General features: G+C 55.0%; 2 protein-coding genes across 4 annotated transcripts in view; one reads left to right on the forward strand and one right to left on the reverse strand.

Moving 5' to 3' along the window:
- The window catches only part of KBTBD12 (kelch repeat and BTB domain containing 12), a 60,039-nt gene extending 45,410 nt beyond the window's left edge, over positions 1–14,629 (forward strand). Inside the window, exons 6-7 of one of the 3 annotated variants that reach the window (XM_055413434.2) lie at positions 10,776–10,885; positions 11,769–11,961. In XM_055413434.2, the coding sequence (XP_055269409.1) occupies positions 10,776–10,885; positions 11,769–11,822 (164 nt within the window). In that variant the 3' untranslated portion in view covers positions 11,823–11,961. Of the gene's footprint in view, positions 1–1,830; positions 8,211–10,775 lie in introns of those variants that run through there. The other 2 variants (XM_055413431.2, XM_055413433.2) reach the window with 2 other exon arrangements.
- LOC148773963 (uncharacterized) lies at positions 3,249–8,340 on the reverse strand. Its single transcript, XM_088831880.1, has 4 exons — positions 8,204–8,340; positions 7,975–8,079; positions 6,388–6,483; positions 3,249–3,515 (listed from the first exon to the last, which is right to left on the reverse strand). The coding sequence occupies exons 1-4, from the start codon at positions 8,249–8,251 to the stop codon at positions 3,249–3,251; spliced, it is 516 nt and encodes a 171-aa protein (XP_088688006.1). The 5' UTR covers positions 8,252–8,340.
- Positions 14,630–17,282: the final 2,653 nt, after the last annotated feature.

Raw genomic sequence — 17,282 nt, forward strand, 5'->3', positions numbered from 1 at the left:
TGACCGAGTGACTGAACTGAACTGAATGTTTAAGAGCCAGAGAAAAATAAGAGATAACATATAAGGAAAAATTATTAGAATGACTGTAGGTTTCTCCAACCAAAGAGACCAGAAGCCAATGGAGCAGAATCTAAGCACAGAAAACACACACACACACTGCCAGCTATCTGGAATTACAAATCCAACACAAACATCCTCCAGAATTGAGGGCAAAATGACAATCAGACTGTCTCAGGCAGAGGAAAGCTAAGAGAAAGCATTGCCAACAGACCTGCTTTAAAAAGAGAGAAGGACAATCCTCGAAACGAAGGGCAACGGCATCGCTGAGAAGGCACCCTGGAGGAGAAAGAGAAGCAGAGGACAGCGGAGGCGACCGGGCTAAACGTGATGCACGACGTTCCCGCCACTTCCGTTCTTACGCACGTGAGTGGCAGTGATGGGGAAAATCGGCACTGTCCGTCCGATCACGCTCGCAGCGTGGTTAGTGCCACACAGAGAGGGCCGGCCCTGTGGTGACAATTAAGTGGAAAGGGGTGGCAAGGCAGAGTCCAGATGCAGTGACAGGAGCGCCCGCCTCCACTTAGGTGATGAGGTATAAATGCAAACAGTCTGTTCAAAGGTACTGCAATCTTTAGAACAACTACTAAAAATAGCTGGACAAAGAACATGCTTAATAAAAAAAAAAATTTAACAAAGAAAAAAACGGAGGCTTAAAACCTCAAAAGAAATTAAAATGGGATATTTAAAATATTCAAGCAATCCAGGGACTTTCTTGGTGGACCAGTGGCTGGGAATATACCTTCCACTGCAGGGGACGTGGGTTTGATCCCTGATCGGGGAACTGAGATCCCATATGCCTCAGAGCAGCTAAGCCCGTGAGCTGCAACTGCTGAGCTCCGAAAGAGGGGGACTAGACAAGCCCCCACACCGCAACAGAGACCCAGGAAAGCAAAAGAAAGAAAGAGAGAAATTCAAATAACCCAAAAATAAGAAGGGGAAACAGAGCAGAACAGAAACAAGAGTTCAGTGGCTCGGGAAGATCCCCGGAGGAGGAGGCTGCAAGAGCAGCCAGTACTCTTGCCTGGAGAATCCCGTGGACAGAGGAGCTTGGCTGGCTACAGTCGCTGGGGTCACAAAGAGACGGTCGTGACTGCCACACAAGGGTGAACCTGGGGGACACGGTGCTAAGCAGGACAATCCAGACCGAAAGCCATCCCCGTGTGGTCTCAGTGAGACAGCCAAACTCACGGAAGTGGACAGTGCGGATGGGGGGCAGGGGAGACGGGGAGACGCTGGTCGGAAGGTCCAGGCCTCCAGCTCCAAGGTGAGGGCGTCCTGGGATCTAAGGCCTGGCCGGGGACTGCAGCTGATGGTACTGGGAGCCCCCTAGCAGGCCAGTGGTCAGGACTGGGCACTTTCCCAGCCACGGCCCAGGTTCAATCTCTGGTCAGGGAACTAAGATCCTACAAGCTGTTTGGCTAAAAAAAAAGAACAAAACAGAAAACAACACTGCATTGTGTGCCTGAGATTTACTAAGTGTTCTCAACACGCAAGGGACCATGTGGGGTGAGGGGTGTACGAAACGCTTGACTGGGGGGGACCATCCCACCGGGCATGCACAGCTCGGTCACCGCCTGTCCGAGTGACGCCTGAGTGTGAGGTCTCACCTGGCCTTTCCTGGCTCCTTAAATGTCAGGAGCACGGTGGCTTCCGCGGTGCGATGGTCCTGCTTGTTAGCTGACTTTTGGTGCACGGCGCCTTCTAGCGGAAGCTGTGCGACAGTGGCGACAGCCTCTGGGCTCAGTGCCGTCCTTCTCTGCTGCTTTTCAGATCGCCACGAGGTTATCTGCAAGGAGGTCCTGGAGCTGGACCCCTGGGAGAACCAGTGGAACGTGGTGGCTGTTAACGTCCTCATGCACGACAGTTATGACGTCTGCCTGGTGGCCCGCATGAACCCCCGCGACCTCATCCCCCCACCAGCGGACCTGGCGGAGGAGGACGGGGGGCGCTGAGGCCAGCGTCGCCGGGGGCCTCCTGTGGCGTCCGCGGAGGAGGCACTGGGCACAGGGGGTCCACACACACACCCATCACCCGGGACACGCGCATTTGCCTGCGCAGTGGCCCCCAAGCAGAGCAGTGCGTGCTGGGTGCTGCAGGGCACGTGGGTTATGCAGACAGGGGACCCAGCCTTTGCAATGTCTTCCCCAAGGCCGGAGGGTAAGGACGGAGCTGCCCGCTTCAGTCACAGCTGAGCAGCATCGGGAAACAGCCTTCTCCCAAAACATAATCTAGGAATGTTGTTTGAACAGCCCGCGGAAACCCATCTATTCCACGCGTCATCTCTGCTTCTGGAAGCACACTGCATCCAAAGAGTGCGTTCTGGTCGCTGTCCTTCACCAACTCCCCAAGAGTTTCACGTGCACAAGACTCTTGCTTAAGCAGGAACAGTCAGTGGATCCCCTCTAACTCCCGCAGGAGACCAGCGTGGACAGAGACAGCTGTGGAGCAGAGCCGTGTGGCTGTGCTGCTGGTGTTCAGTCGCTCAGCCCTGTCCAACTCTTTGTGAGCCGGTGGCCTGCAGCACGCCAGGCCTCCCTGTCCGTCACCAACTCCCGGAGTTTGCTCAGGCTCATGCCCATCGAGTCGGTGATGCCATCCAACCATCTCATCCTCTGTCGTCCCCTTCTCCTCCTGCCCCCAATCTTTCCCAGCATCAGGGTCTTTTCCAGTGAGTCAGTTCTTTGCATCAGGTGGCCAAAGTATTGGAGCTTCAGCTTCAGCATCAGTCCTTCCAATGAACTCTCAGGACTGATCTCCTTTAGGATGGACTAGTTGGATCTCCTTGCAGTCCAAGGGACTCTCGAGTCTTCTCCAGCACCACAGTTCAAAAGCATCAATTCTTCAGCACTCAGCCTTCTTTATGGTCCAACTCTCACATGCATACATGACTACTGGGAAGACCATAGCTCTGACTAGACGGACCTTTGTTGGCAAAGTGCTGTCTCTGCTCTTTAATACGCTGTCTAGATTTGTCACAGCCTCTCTTCCCAGGAACAAGCGTCCTTTAGTGTCATGGCCGCAGTCACGGTCCGCAGTGATTTTGGAGCCCCATGTCCCCACATCCCAGCTGCTGACCCAGGCAGGAGGGGCCGGTCCGTGGAATCTGGAAACCTGCTTCTGTCAGCACGAAAGGGGGCCAGTGAGACCCAGGGTGGGTTGTCTTGAGGCCAGACTGTCAGAGGGCGAGCTCATACCTGTCTCCTTGCAGGTGTGCCCCAGGCACCCAGCACACACGTGGTCTTTGGGTGTCCAGCATGGCGATGCCCCTGCTCCACCCACATGACCACAGTGGAAGCTGCCAGTTTCCCCTGGACGGTGGGGGGTCCCGTGGGCAGGTCGCGTACTTTTCTAGATGCACTGGGTTTGGCATCCAGGCTCCGGTCCCAGCTCTGCCCCTCAGCACGCTGTGTGGTCCTGGCAGCATAATCTTTCTGAAGCCTTGTTCTCCTCCCGTGCTGGAAGGGAAGGAAACGAGGGAGAAAGCGCTGAGCACAGTGCCGCGAGCCAGCACCACGGGCTATACTCTGTAGCTGCTGCTACTTTTATTGTCGTCGTCGTCAGCATCCCCCAAAGCAGGGTGCCCAGGACACCCCCCCTTGGAGGGGGACTTGGGGCTCCAGGGGGAGATGGACATCAGCTTTGAGATGCTCTGAAGCCCCGGCCCCAGGTCCCCTGCCCCTCCAGGCCCAGGTGGGCGGCTGATGACCCAGCCCTAGTGCGGCTCCTCTGGCCCATATTTGCAACTCTGCGCTCCGGCTGTTTGCTCAAACTCGTGTCCATCGAGTCGGTGATGCCATCCAACCCTCTCATCCTCCGTTGTCCCCTTCTCCTCCCTCCGTCAATCTTTCCCAGCATTGGGGTCTTTTCCAGTGTCAACTCTTCACATCAGGGGGCCAAAGTACTGGAGCTTCAGCTTCAGCACCAGTCCTTCCAGTGACACTCAGGACTGGTCTCCTCTAGGACTGACTGGTTGGGTCTAGATGTGACTGTGAACTCTGGGAGGCTGGAGGACGGAGGAGCCTGGTGCGCTGCAGTCCACAGGGTCGCAGAGAGTGGGACACGACTTAGAGACTGGACAGCAGTAGCCTCCTCTTGCTGGACAGAGTTAGCAATCCGGCCTCAAGTGTTTCCGTCTGCCCTGTTCTCTCTGCCCTGAGGTGAAGGCTGTCCCAGTGTGCGTTGGGCAGGGGGGGCTCATAAGACTGGGACCGTTGCTGGTTCTCTTCCGTGTGAGACAGGATGGTTTGGGGCCGAGCAGGGGGCAAGGGTGGGCACAGGGTTGGGGGAGTGATTGGGACGCTGAAGCATCATCGTTCTCACTGACTGCCTTTAGAGTGAGCAAGTGCTTTAAAATGAATCATTGAATAAGATCTCTCTGATAAAACGTTGCTCTCATTTTGTTTCTCCTACGGCGATTTAGGGTAGCTTTCATTTGAGGAGGGGGCGCTCAGCAGTCCCCGGGCGGGAATCAGAGTCAGGGAGGTCTGTCTTCAGGGACATCGGGAGACAGGCCCAGAGGCCAGGACATGGGTGGGTGGCCAAGGACAGGAGGTGGTCCCGTCCCCAGGGCAGCCGAAGCCCCAGAGGACACGGAACCAATCAAGAAGACCCCTAAGGAGCAGAGGGGGAGACAGGAGCCGCAGAGACTGTGGAACCTGAGATGAGCAGCTGCTGCGGCCAGTGCCCAGAGGTGGGGCCGGGGAGCAGCCTGGGCCTCGGAGTCGGGAGGAGGTCGGGAGGAGGTCGCGGGGTCAGCGAGCGACGGGCCCCCTCGCCTGCGGGGTGACCTCCAGTTGGCTCTAACAAGGGCCCCGGGACTCAACTAAGGAGGCTGGCACTACCCCCCGAGCTGTCGTGTGAGTGATTCGCCTCCTGGAGCAAAGTGTCCCTAACTGGGCTCCTCCCTTGGGGCAGGCGGACAGAAGGGGCAGCCTGTGCCCAGGCCCCGGTCGGGAAGGGCGTGGCGGGCAGGGGGCCACCCTGACCGGGCTGGGCGGGCCGACTCCGCGTGCTGTCCGGGCGGCCCCTCCTGGGCGCCCGCCCGCCCCGCGCCTCCCGGGCTGGGCTGGCGGGTCCTGGAGCCCCGCGCGGAGGGGACGCGCGGTCAGTGGAGCAGCCGCTCCCCCTGGTGGCGGCACCAGGCAGCCTTCCCACAGCGAGGCCGCAGCTGGAGCTGGGCCGCCAGGCAGGACTGCTCCCTCTCGGAGGCCTGGGGGCCACCTGCTGGGGACACCGCCTGGACGGCTGCGCTCAGGAGCAGCTCGGACCCTCAGGGAGACAGCCCGCATCGGGGATGAGCAGAAAAAAAAAAAAAACCTGGGAGAACAGGGAAAGGGAGCAGGCTTCACAGAAAGGGAGCCGGGAGGGGCCGGGAAACCAGGAAAAGGAGCTCATCCTCTTGGATTCGAGGAGCAGCAAGTCCACCCGGAAGGAGGGGCCACTTCACGCCTGAGTGGGCCGGGCCGGCCCCTCGTGGTGCATGTGCAGGCAGGGCCGAGCAGCCCCCGTGGGGAACGGCGTGGTGTCACCGGGTCGTCCCCACCCCCGGAAGCAGAGCCCAGTGGCCTGAGCTCACACTGACAGCAGGGTTTCTGCAATGTGGGGTCAGGAAGTGCCCCAGCGCCCAGGACAGGAGAATGCACGAGCGTCCAGGCACGGTCCTGCTTGCAAACCCCACAGAAGTGAATCAGATCAGAGCAGGCACGTGTCTGCGGGGGGGAACCTCAGAAACACAGCGCCGAGGGCAGACAGGCAGCGAACCAGCAACTGTGCACACCACCATGTGGTCGGGCTGGAAATACACAAGAGCGCCCCACATGACACAGAGACAGGGCCACGTGAGACGGAAGAATAGTCTGGGGGAGGACTCTGCGACCTGGTGGTGGCCTGGAGGGAGGGGCACACGACACAGGGGGCGGCTCTGCGGCTCAGTGCCCTCTGAGCGTGCCCGGGCCTCAGTGACTCTGATCCCCGCCATGCGCGACACAGGGTCTGTCTGTTCTGGGTGTTTCAGTTCAGTCGCTCAGTCGTGTCTGACTCTTTGCGACCCCATGGACTGCAGCACGCCAGGCCTCCCTGTCCATCACCAGCTCCCGGAGATCACTCAGACTCGTGTCCATCGAGTCGGTGATGCCGTCCAGCCGTCTCCTCCTCTGCCGCCCCCGTCTCCTCCCGCCTTCGGTCCTTCCCGGCATCAGGGTCTCCAGGCATCTCTTAACCTGGTCTCTACAATCTCTGTCACTTTTACATTTTGTAGTCGTTTGGTCACAGCATTGCTCGAACCTTGTTTGGAGTGAGACCCACGCAGCCAGAGCCCCCTGGACTAACCTGGCCTGGCGCCCACTGGTCAGCGTGCGTGCGGCCTTGGTCACTCAGCTTGCTGCACTTGTTCATGGTGGCGTCGGGGCGCTGCTCCGAACGGCCCTGTTGAGAGAAGTGAGGGAGTCAGTCCTCCAGGGAGTTGTCTGGGGCCTGCGATGAGCCAGGCGGCGGGCAACGTGGACACAGAGGCTTCGAGGCTGGGCAGACGCCCTGGCTCAGAGGGTGGGGGCAGAGGGGCGAGTGGGGTAGCTGACCCGCGCCCCCGCCATGTGGGCCCGCTCCCAGGGCAGCCAGCGACAACAGAGTGCTCCCCGACACTGAGGCTCCTTTGCAGCGACCTTACAACCTCCTGTCTGTGTCCAGGACATGTCCCCATGGGGCACACGCATCTTTACTTTTCTCCAACCTGAGCTCACCTCACTTTACACCCTAAAGACCAGCCTTTCTTGGACAATTGGGCAGAGGCTGGAACCTGAGGAAGCACTCGGTGGGCGGGGTGGCCCCCACGCTTCGGGGTTTACAGCAGTGATAAGCGAACACTCTGCGTGAAGAGCTGAGTGGCAACCATTTCAGGCTCTGTGGGCTAAATGGTCCGAGTTACAGTCTTTGCTGGTTTCTGTTGGGGGGGTGTTTTCCACATCCTTTAAAAGTGCAATTCTTGCACCGAGGCCTGTAGGGTTACAGAAATTACTTGGGGGTGTGCACCCTAGGGACCTAGGCCCCAACCCAGATGCTCTACGTCGGCAAGTCTAGGAGAAGGCCCGAGACCATGTTTTCCAGGGCAGCCGCCTCCCTCTACCCCAGCCCCTGCCCTCCAGCTCACCCCACCCCTACCCAGACCCTCTTGCAGGGAGAGGAGGTCCCCCTGTCCCCTCCTGTCCATCCCCTAGGACGCCAGGAAGGCCCACCAGGCCCGAGCCACCCGGATGCAGGCCTCGCGTCCCCTGCAGACCTGGTCCCTGCGCCCCTGGCCTGGCCTACAGCTGGCAGACGGACGGATGTGTGGCGTGGCTCTGCTGGCCAAAGCCCAACCCTGCCGGGATGGGCAGCTGGCCTCCCCCACCGGCTCGCCAGCACCTACCTGCAGCTCCCTTTCCTCCTTCCACCCTCGTCCTGAAGGGTCTATTCCATTCCTACACCTCAGCCAAGCAAGCAGAGGGCTGAGTCCCCGATCAGTCTGCACCCCTCAGCTTGGGGAGGGAGGCCACAGGGACACGCAAATGGCTTCCGGGATGGCCAGCAGGCGGCGGAGCTGAGCGGGGGCGGGATGGAGGAGTTGGAGGAGCTCAGGGTCCAGAGAGGAAGACACGGCTAGGCTGTGGCATCCGGAAAACTGTAAGCCCAGCTTCCAGAAACACCTTCCGCTGAGCCCAGGCCGGTGGGCATCAAAAGGAGGAATTTCCAGCAAAGAAAAAAAACAAGCCTCTGCTAAGGAGTCAGGCGGATCATCGGCAAAAGAAACAGGCCAGTGCAGCTCTGTAGCGGTTTTATTGAGATTAAATTCACACAGCGCAACGCTCACCCACTGAAATGCAGTGACTCAGTACATTCAGAGCCGTGCAGCCATCACAACCAAGTGAGGACATGTTTTACCTGAAATGAAACCCCAAGGAGAAGGAAACAACGGGGAGAAGACACCGGGACTGCGACGCCAGGGCGAACAGACCTCACTGCCGACCGCAGCTCTGCTCCCGTGCTCTGATACAAACAGGAGCTGAAGTCAGCCCACTCGTGCTCCTTAGAAAAGAGACCCCCACACACACACTTTCCAGGCACCCCTTCACTTCCTCCATCCCCACCCCCCGCCCCGGAAAACACTGACCTGACTTGTCTCTAGGATGGCCTGTTCTGGACACTTCGCACAAGGCATGGTCCCCGGGACTGTCTCCTTTCGCTAAGCACCATGTTTTCAGGGCTCAGCTACGTTGTAGGAAGAGTCAGCACTTCACTTCTTTCTGCTACAGCCAAAAGAACAGACCACCTTTTTTTTTTTTCAGTCACACCAGGGCATGTGGAACTTCCCTGACCAGGGATCAAACCCAAGACCTCTGGAGTGGAAGCCCAGAATCTGAACCACCAGGGAATTTCCTATTTATCTATTCCTTATTTGCTGGGCTGCCGCCACTTTTTGACTATTGTGAATAGTGCTGCTATGGACATTCCTGTGCAAGTTTTTGTTTGGACATCTGTTTTCAATTCTTTGGGGCTTATATTTAAGCATGGATGTCCTGGGTCAGCAGATAAAGATCATGCCTGCAACACAGAACACACAGGAAATGCGGGTTCACTCCCTGGATCAGGAAGATTCCCCTGGAGGAGGGCAAGGCAGCCCACTCCAGCATTCCTGTCTGGAGAATCCCATGGGCAGAGGAACCTGGCAGGATACAGTCCATGGGGCTGCGAAGAGTCAGACTTGACTCAGTGATTAAGCACGCAGGAGAACTCACATGAAGAACATTTAACAGTTAAGCCATAAGTCACTCATTTGATGCTGACACTTAATCATTAGTCATCTGGTCATTGAGGAACAGCCAGACGTGTTTTCCAAAGTGTTGACAGAGTCTTAAATTTCAACCAGGAGTTTACCTGTCCGCAACCCTACATCTGGGGAAATGACCAGGAGGCCTGGACAGGGCACGGGGTAGGTTGGTCACAGCTTTCCTTCCAAGGAAAGGAAAGTTCCTTCATAGTTTAACTTCATGGCTGCAGTCACCATCTGCAGTGATTTTGGAGCCCCAAAAAATAATCTGCCACTTTTTCCATTGTTTCCCCATCTATTTCCCATGAAGTGATGGGACCAGATGCCATGATCTTTGTTTTCTGAATGTTGAGTTTTAGAGCAACTTTTTCACACTCCTCTTTCGCTTCAAGAGGCTTTTTAGTTCCTCTTCACTTTCTGCCATAAGGGTGGTGTCATCTGCATATCTGAGGTTATTGATATTTCTCCTGGCAATCTTGATTCCGGCTGTGTTTGTATGGAGGCATGGAGAAGGTGAAACCGTGGGGACAGAAAACCCGTCCTGGTCGGCAGGAGCTGAGACTGGGGGCGGGGGCACTGGCCAGAGGCACAGTGGACCCAGCTCTCCTGTGCCCTGACTACAGTGGCGGCTGAGGGACTGCATGCACTCACCACGCGTGGCACAGCTGTCCAGGAAGAAAGGTGAACTTGGGGGCTCCCCTGGTCGCTCGGCGGTAAGAGAATCCACCTGCCAGTGCAGCAGGCACGAGTCCAACCCCTGGTCCGTGATGATCCCACAGGCAGCGGAGCAGCTGGGCCCGTAGCCACAACTGCTGAGCCTGCGCTTCGGGACCCAAGACAAGCACAGCCACCACAGTGAGAGGCCCGTGCGGCGACCACAGCAACCCCCGCCCGCCGCAGCGAAGAAGCACACACAGCAATGGAGATCCAGCACAGCCAAATAAGTATTCTTAAGGAGAGCAAGTCACGCACACACAGCAACGCGGGCGACTCTCACAGGCGCGTCTGATTGGAAGGAGCCAGACGCACACGGTCCCACGCTGAGCGCTTCCGTGTACCCAAAGCTCCAGAACTCGCAGAAGTCGTGGACGACGGCAGAGGCTGGAACAGTATGTACCTGGGGGCGGTCTTGAAACTGGGACCACGCAAGGAGCCTGTGGAGGCACCGAGTCCCCATCTCGGTCCTGGACGTGGCGACCTGGGTACAAACGTGTGTGAACGCTTTTCCTGCTGCACCTCTTACTTAGGCTCAGTGGTGCAGGCCCCAGCCGCCCTCGTGTGACGAGGGACTGGGTTCCGGCCTACGAGAGCTCCCTGGAAGGTGTTTGTGTGCAGTTTCTGCAGAGGGTCTTTAAAAGGAGGAATGCGACTCTCCCGTCCTCTGTCCTGCTGGCTGGCTGGAATGCAGACGCAAGACTGGCGCTTGAGCAGCCATGCTGGACAACGAGGTTTCACAGGTGGCGGGGCAGTAACAGAAGGGGCCTGGGCCTCTAAGACCACGGAGCCTGGCGGCCGCGCTGAAACAACCACCTCCAGACTCCTGCAAACTGACAGAGAAATCAAGCGTCCAAGCTGCCGTCATTTGGGGTTTCCTGTAACAAGCAGCCAGACCTGCTCGTAAGTGCTGCAGACACCGGGGAGGGCACGTGAGCCCCAGAAGCCTGTGGCGGGTGGGCTGGCTGGGGCCGCGCGGGAGTGCGCAAGGGCGGTCACTGGGCAATGCGTCCTGGCAGTGGACGCCTGGCCAGGAGACACTGCGGAGGTCGCAGTGGATGCGGACATGAGGACAACACCGCAGTGACGTGGGTTCAGATTCCCAGGAATTAGGAAAGTGAGGACTCTGTAAAGACGGCGGGAAACAAGACGCGGAGCAGGTTTGTGAAGCCAGAGGGTGACCTTGATCTCCCTTTTCCAGTGACCCCTGAGCCAGCAGTTACTGACCGATGGACGCCTGAGGAAGCCCCCGGCGAGCTGAGTGCTTCACACCCCTCCCTCCCTGAGTGCTCAGTGCCGGGCACAGCTCAGGTGAGCGTGACTTGGGCCAGGCTACCGCCCTTGGTTCCGGGGCCTGTCAGAGACCTGGGCTCAAAGCTGCCCCTTCTGACTCGAGTCGGCATCCCGACGACGGCACTCTTCCAACGCCCTGGGCTGAGCACGAGACCCTGGCGGGTCTCGAAGGGGGAAGGTGACCCCTCGCCCCACGGGCCTGGATCTACCCACTGGGAGCCGCTGGCACTCGGCGACCCTCTCCCGCCGCGGGGCGCCTGGCGTCAGGCCCCCTTGTGTCAAAGTCCCTCCTGCACAAGAACAGACGCGCCCCCTCTGGTCTTCAGCCACTTCCCTCGGTGGCCCCCACCTCCTCCAGCCACTTCCCTCGGTGGCCCCCACCTCCTCCCGGGAGGAAACTGGGCTCGGGGAGGGGACGGGCAAGGCCGAGCAGCTGACACGGCCCCCGACCCGACCCCCGGAGCCCGGTCACTCGGGACGGTGGAGCGGCGCGGGACGCTGGACACCCCCAGCCCTACAGCTCCCGGGGACCCGACCCCTTCAGCAGACGCGTCCGGAAGCCCCCGGCGCCCGTTGCTTGAAGCTTCTCGGAGCCGAGGGGCAGGGCAGCGCCCAGACCGGAGGCTGAGCCAGCCCGCACCTTGGGGCACCTCTCCCCAAAACCCAGCCCCGTCGGGAGGCCGGCGGAGCCCCAAGCCGCCTCCCGAGATGCCAGGCCAGTGTCCCCAAAGAAGGTGCCGGGAGCAGCCCCTGCGCTCGGGGGTCAGCGGAGGGTCAGGGGCTCCCTGGGCTGAAGCCTGCTGCCGTCGTCCAACTCCCGGGAAATACCAGGAGGATCTGGTAATTAAAAATGCCAAATATTTTTCTCCCTTGTGCTTAGCCCCGTTTCACTCGCCTGCAGGAAGCCGCGTGCAGGGCCCTCGCACTCGTCACCTCAGAGGAAGTCCTGGTGTGAGAGACGCCGGGGCGCGGATCCCCCTCTCGCAAGAACGGCCGGCCAGGGAGCGCGGGCTCCGGGGTGCAAGCCCACGCCTCTCCCTTCTTAAGGCAAAGGTTTCCTTTGCTTCTGAGCTGGCTCACACCTGTTCTCTGGGCTCCAACCACCCAGGGCAGGAGGACCCTGGCAGAGGACCAGCTCGAAAGGGTTGGGAACACTGATGGGCTTCGCTGGGCTGGAACCTGTTGGGAGCAACGTCGTCCAGGTGAGGACACCCACCTGCAGAAAACCGCAGGCGCCAAGCACAGGGGGGAGGCCATGGGGACAGGGGGGGAATATTCTAGAAGGCACGGCCGGTCCTGCAGGCCAGATCAGCCTGCATCCTGAGCGGCCCGCACACAGCCCTCTTCCAGTCCAGCTGAGAATACGGGCCTTTCATGTTTAAAACTATCACCTGCGTCAGAGTCAAACTAGGTGCAAGAAACATGGCAACACATGCCAAGGACGTGAAAAATGTTTGCCGCTGCTGACCCACCCAGAAACTCCCACTTTGGGAATTCTATTCCAAAGAAGTAATGAGAGGGTACGTAGGCAACATTTTGGTCATGAATCAAGAGATTCATCCCAGTGTGATTTGTAACAGAAAAAAAAACAAACAGTGAAGACTCTAAACTCCTAACTTCAGGGAAATCGCTATATATATAACACCATGGATATAACACCACTATAGGACTCCCTGGAGGCACCTCCCATGAGTAGAATATTCAAATATGGTTTATGGGGAAAAAATGTTAGTCATACGAGGAAAATAGTACACAGTAACATTGAGAATGTTTATCTCGATATTGAAACTTTTGAAAATCAAAAATGATTCAAGATATAAAAGCAACACAGAAAAAGACACGATTACATCAGATAGGTGCGGAACAGACACGAGACGACCTTCTTTCCAGACGGGAGGTTTCCCATCACTTGTTTGTGCACTTACACATCTTCCAGCACTTTAATGCCCTGAGTGACTTTATCATCACAGCAGGGGCGTCGTGTTTGCTGAGACCCCATCCTCCTACCGGCGAGAAGACACTGCTCTGCTCACCTCCTCCCTGGTGAGACTCAGAGCCTGGCTAGACCCAACGTTCTCCTGGCCCCGAGCCCAGTGACTGCCGTGGGGAGAAGACATCTCAGGACCACAAGCCCAGGCAGGCTTTCCGGGGCCCTGCTGCCCTCCTGGGCAGGGCCAGTCTGAGACGCCGGGCCTCTGGGGAAACCTGAAAGCCTGAGCTTCCGTCCCTCCCTGGCACCAGGCTGGGCTGAGCCAGGCTGAACCCTGATTCACTCTGCCCAAGGCCCCGCCACCCCCAGTGCACACCCAAGCTCCCTTCCCTCACTTACATGGTCCCAGGACTCACTTGCACCTGTAAGTCCAGGTGAGACTTGACACGCACATTTTTCCTGCTTCATGGAGGAAGGCGGTGCAACAGGGATGAGGATTACGAGCAAACACGCGACGGTGAGAAACGGTGGCTCTTGCATCCCGTTTTAGGTGTCGTGAGGCCCCGCTGCAACAACGGCAACACCCGGGGTCTCGGGCTGGCCCCGCCCAGGAGGGCAGCAGGGCCCCTGAAAGCCTGCCCAGGCTTGCAGGTCAGCTGCTCAACCAAATCTTGGATTTCATGAGCTCATAGGCAATTTTGTCTCTTGTACTGGCCCTGAATTTGCCACTTAACCTGCTACCCTCAAACCCTCCCAATGATATTGTTAACTGCTGTCTTATTAGTTTGTTGATTGTTCTGTTGTTCATGATGAAGGAAACAGAACAGGCTCTATTTTGAAAGCAGGACTCCATCTTGGGCCAGACTGTGGACTCTGAGCTCTATGCCCAGTATCTACGGAAACGACATACCAACTGGAAAACCAGACCACCCGGGTGGAAAAGCCCCAGGGCTCATACCTAGACCCTCTGCCTAAAAGAATACCCTAATTATCTGTGTAACCGAATAGAATTGTGCATTCTATTATGCTTATTGGGCTATGACCACAGGCCTATTGATAACTGTCCACTGTTAGCCACCGAGGCTTAAGGCATACGAATCACGGGTTAACTTTGTATCTTTCTTCTCCTTTGTTCAGAATAGTTTCAGGGAACTGGGGGAGGTGGGTTTGGGCATGGATGCTTAGGGTATATAGGGTTCTCACAAAAACTGGTCGGGGTCCTTGGCTAGGGGGAGATGCTGCCTTGGGCCCGCCAGTGTAATAAACTGCACTCCACTATCTGTATTGTCCTTCTGGGTGAGTTTGTTTCCCAGAACGCGTGGCTACAAGTGTCCGCCCTCTGGCTTTCTTGCCCATCCAAGCTGAACCCCTCGGAGACAGATACTAGTTGGTCCCACAGTTCCTCAAAACAGGTGTGGAAGTATGAGGCATCCCTGTGAACACACTTCATTTACCCAACATGGAAGAATACTTCCTAGAAAGTATATTTCCAGATCAACGGTATTTGTGTCACGTTATTAGAAAAACATAAACTTACGTATGTGACTAGACTGCAGTCAAGTGTAATGAGTCACCTGTTGGTAATGATTTGCTTCTATGTAAATCAGACTGAATTTGTTTGCACTTTACATGTGGTTCCCGAGAGGGGATGAAGGTGTCACAGAGACGGTCAGGAAGGTAACTGCACACGCCAAGGGACTGTCTGCAGTATGACGCCTACCATGTCAGACCTCCTAGCAGAGCGCTGTAGAGTCCAGTCCATCCCGTGACCAGTGACATGCTGTGGGATAGCAGGAGACTGACTGCACACAAAGTATACCTTACGGTGCTCAGCAAAGACCAGGACACCAGACTGAGCCGTTTCCTGGTCTCATGGCATCAACATCACATATTTAACAAGCTCTGTTCTGTGCAGGTTACTGCTCAGCATCAGAACAAGTTCCAGGCTGGGACTGACTACTACTATAATTCCTTCTTTGTTCTGCAGACTAACAAGACTCAGATTTACTATATTTAAAAATATTGAAAATTATCCAGATTTTGTCATCTCTTCACTTTACATAGTTGTTCTTAATATTTATAATACGACCTTAACTGTATAAGCATAAAAACACTGCACACTTGCTGCTATGATTTAAAAGAATTACACCGGGCAGACAAAACTTTAAGGCGGTGATTCTCCTAAAGCAATGTGCATTCTGTTAACACAGACAACTTAGCCACAGTCCCTTCAGTGACACAGACCAAACCGTGCCGTGAATGTTCCACAGATGTGGTTACAAGAGCAGATTCATATTCTATGGTACTAATGTCCTAAAACTGTCAGCACAAACCACTGAGTTTATATGAAAATTTATATTAACTAATTGTAAGAGTACCATTGTACAGGAGCAGTGATCAAAACCATCCCCAAGAAAAAGAAATGCAAAATGGCTGTCAGAGAAGGCTTTAAAATAGCTGAGAAAAGAAGAGAAGCCAAAGGCAAAGGAGAAAAGGAAAGATAAACCCATCTGAATGCAGAGTTCCAAAGAACAGCAAGGAGAGACAAAAGAGCCTTCCTCAGTGATCAGTGCAAAGAAACAGAGGCAAACAATAGAATGGAAAAGACTAGAGATCTTTTCAAGAAAATTAGAGATACCAAGGGAACTTTTCAGGCAAAGATGGGCTCAATAAAGGACAGAAACAGTATGGACCTAACAGAAGCAGAAGAGATTAAGAAAAGATGACAAGAATACACAGAAAAACTATACAGAAAAGATCTTAATAAGCTGGATAACCAAGATGGTGTGATCACTTACCTAGAGTCAGACATCCTGGAGTGCAAAGTCAAGTGGGCCTTAGGAAGCATTACTACGAACAAAGCTAGTGGAGGTGATGGAATTCCACCTGATCTATTTCAAATTCTAAAAGATGATGCTGTTAGAAGTGTTGCACTTAACATGCCAGCAAATTTGGAAAACTGAGCGTGGCCACAGGACTGGAAAAGGTCAGTTTTCATTCCAATCTCAAAGAAGGGCAATGCCAAAGAATGTACCGCACAACTGTACTCATTTCACATGCTAGCAAAGTAATGCTCAAAATCCTTCAAGCTAGGCTTCAACAGTACATGAAACGAGAACTTCCAGATGAACAAGCTGGGTTTAGAAAAGGCAGAGGAACAGAGATCAAATTGCCAACATCTGCTGGATCATAGAAAAAAGAATTCCAGAAAAACATCTGCTTCACTGACTATCCTAAAGCCTTTGACTGTGTGGATCACAACATACTGTGGGAAATTCTGAAAGAAATGGGAATACCAGACCACCTGACCTGCCTCCTGATAAACCTTTATGCAGGTCAAGAAGCAACAGTTAGAACTGGGCATGGAACAACAGACAGGTTCCAAATTGGGAAAGGAGTGTACTGTCTGTATATTGTCACCCTGCTTATTTAACTTATATGCAGAGTATATCATGTGAAATGCCAGGCTGGACGAAGCACAAGCTGGAATCAAGATTGCCGAGAGAAATATCAATAACTTCAGATATCCAGATGATATCGCCCTAATGGCAAAAAGCGAAGAGGAATTAAACAGCTTCTTTATGAAAGCGAAAAAAGAGCGCAAAAGCTGGCTTAAAACTCAACATTCAAAAAACTAACATCATGGCATCCAGTCACATCACTTCATGGCAAAAAGACAGGGAAACAATGGAAACAGTGACAGACTTTTGTTTTCCTGCACTCCAAAATCACTGCGGACAGTTACTGCAGCCATGAAATTAAAAGACGCTTGCTCTTTGGAAGAAAAGCTATAACAAAACTTGACAAAGTATTAAAAAGCAGAGACATTACTTTGCTGACAAAGGTCCGTATAATCACAGATATGGTTTTTCCAGTCGTCCTTTACGGATGTGAGAGTTGGACCATAAAGAAGGCTGAGCGCAAAAAAAACTGATGCTTTTGAGCTGTGGTGTTGGGTAAGACTCTTGAAAAGTCCCTTGGACTGCAAGATCAATCCTAAAGGAACTCAACCCTAAATATTCATTGGAAGGACTGATGCTGAAGCTCCAGTACTTTGGCCACCTGATGCAAGGAGCCGACTCATTTGAAAAGACGCTGATGCTGGGAAATATTGAAGGAAGAGAAGGGGATGACAGAGGATGAGATGGCTGAATGGCATCACCGACTCAATGCGTAAACTCTGGGAAATGGTGAAGGACAGGACTGGTGTGCAGCAGTCCATGTGGTCACAAAGCAGCGAATAAGCGACTAAGCAACAACAGTACAATTACTATAATTTTTACCATAAAGCGTTTCAATAGTTTCACCATCAAGATGGTGCAGGGTCATACGTGCTAAATATCAGCTCTGAGCTACCTCCTGAATTGTGTCCAGGGGCTGACACAAAACTGCAGCAGGTATCACAAAGGGGTCCAGCACGGGAAGATGGGGCTGCTCTCAGAAGCGGGCGAGGAGGGTCGGACTTAACTTGTTTCTGTGGGGGAT

The sequence above is a fragment of the Moschus berezovskii genome, chromosome 24 (genome assembly GCF_049115385.1).
Source record: "Moschus berezovskii isolate FMDL1 chromosome 24, NW_MosBer_1.0, whole genome shotgun sequence".
NCBI lineage: Eukaryota > Metazoa > Chordata > Mammalia > Artiodactyla > Moschidae > Moschus > Moschus berezovskii.

Coding starts and splice junctions, on each gene's coding strand:
- LOC148773963 (XM_088831880.1), bottom strand. CDS start 8,251: ATGCCTTGTGCGAAGTGTCCAGAACAGGCCATCCTAGAGACAAGTCAG. Junction 6,484..7,974: donor TCCTTGGGGTTTCATTTCAG/GTAAAACATGTC, acceptor TTCTCTCAACAG/GGCCGTTCGGAGCAGCGCCC. Junction 3,516..6,387: donor ACCAGTGGGCGCCAGGCCAG/GTTAGTCCAGGG, acceptor CTTCCCTTCCAG/CACGGGAGGAGAACAAGGCT.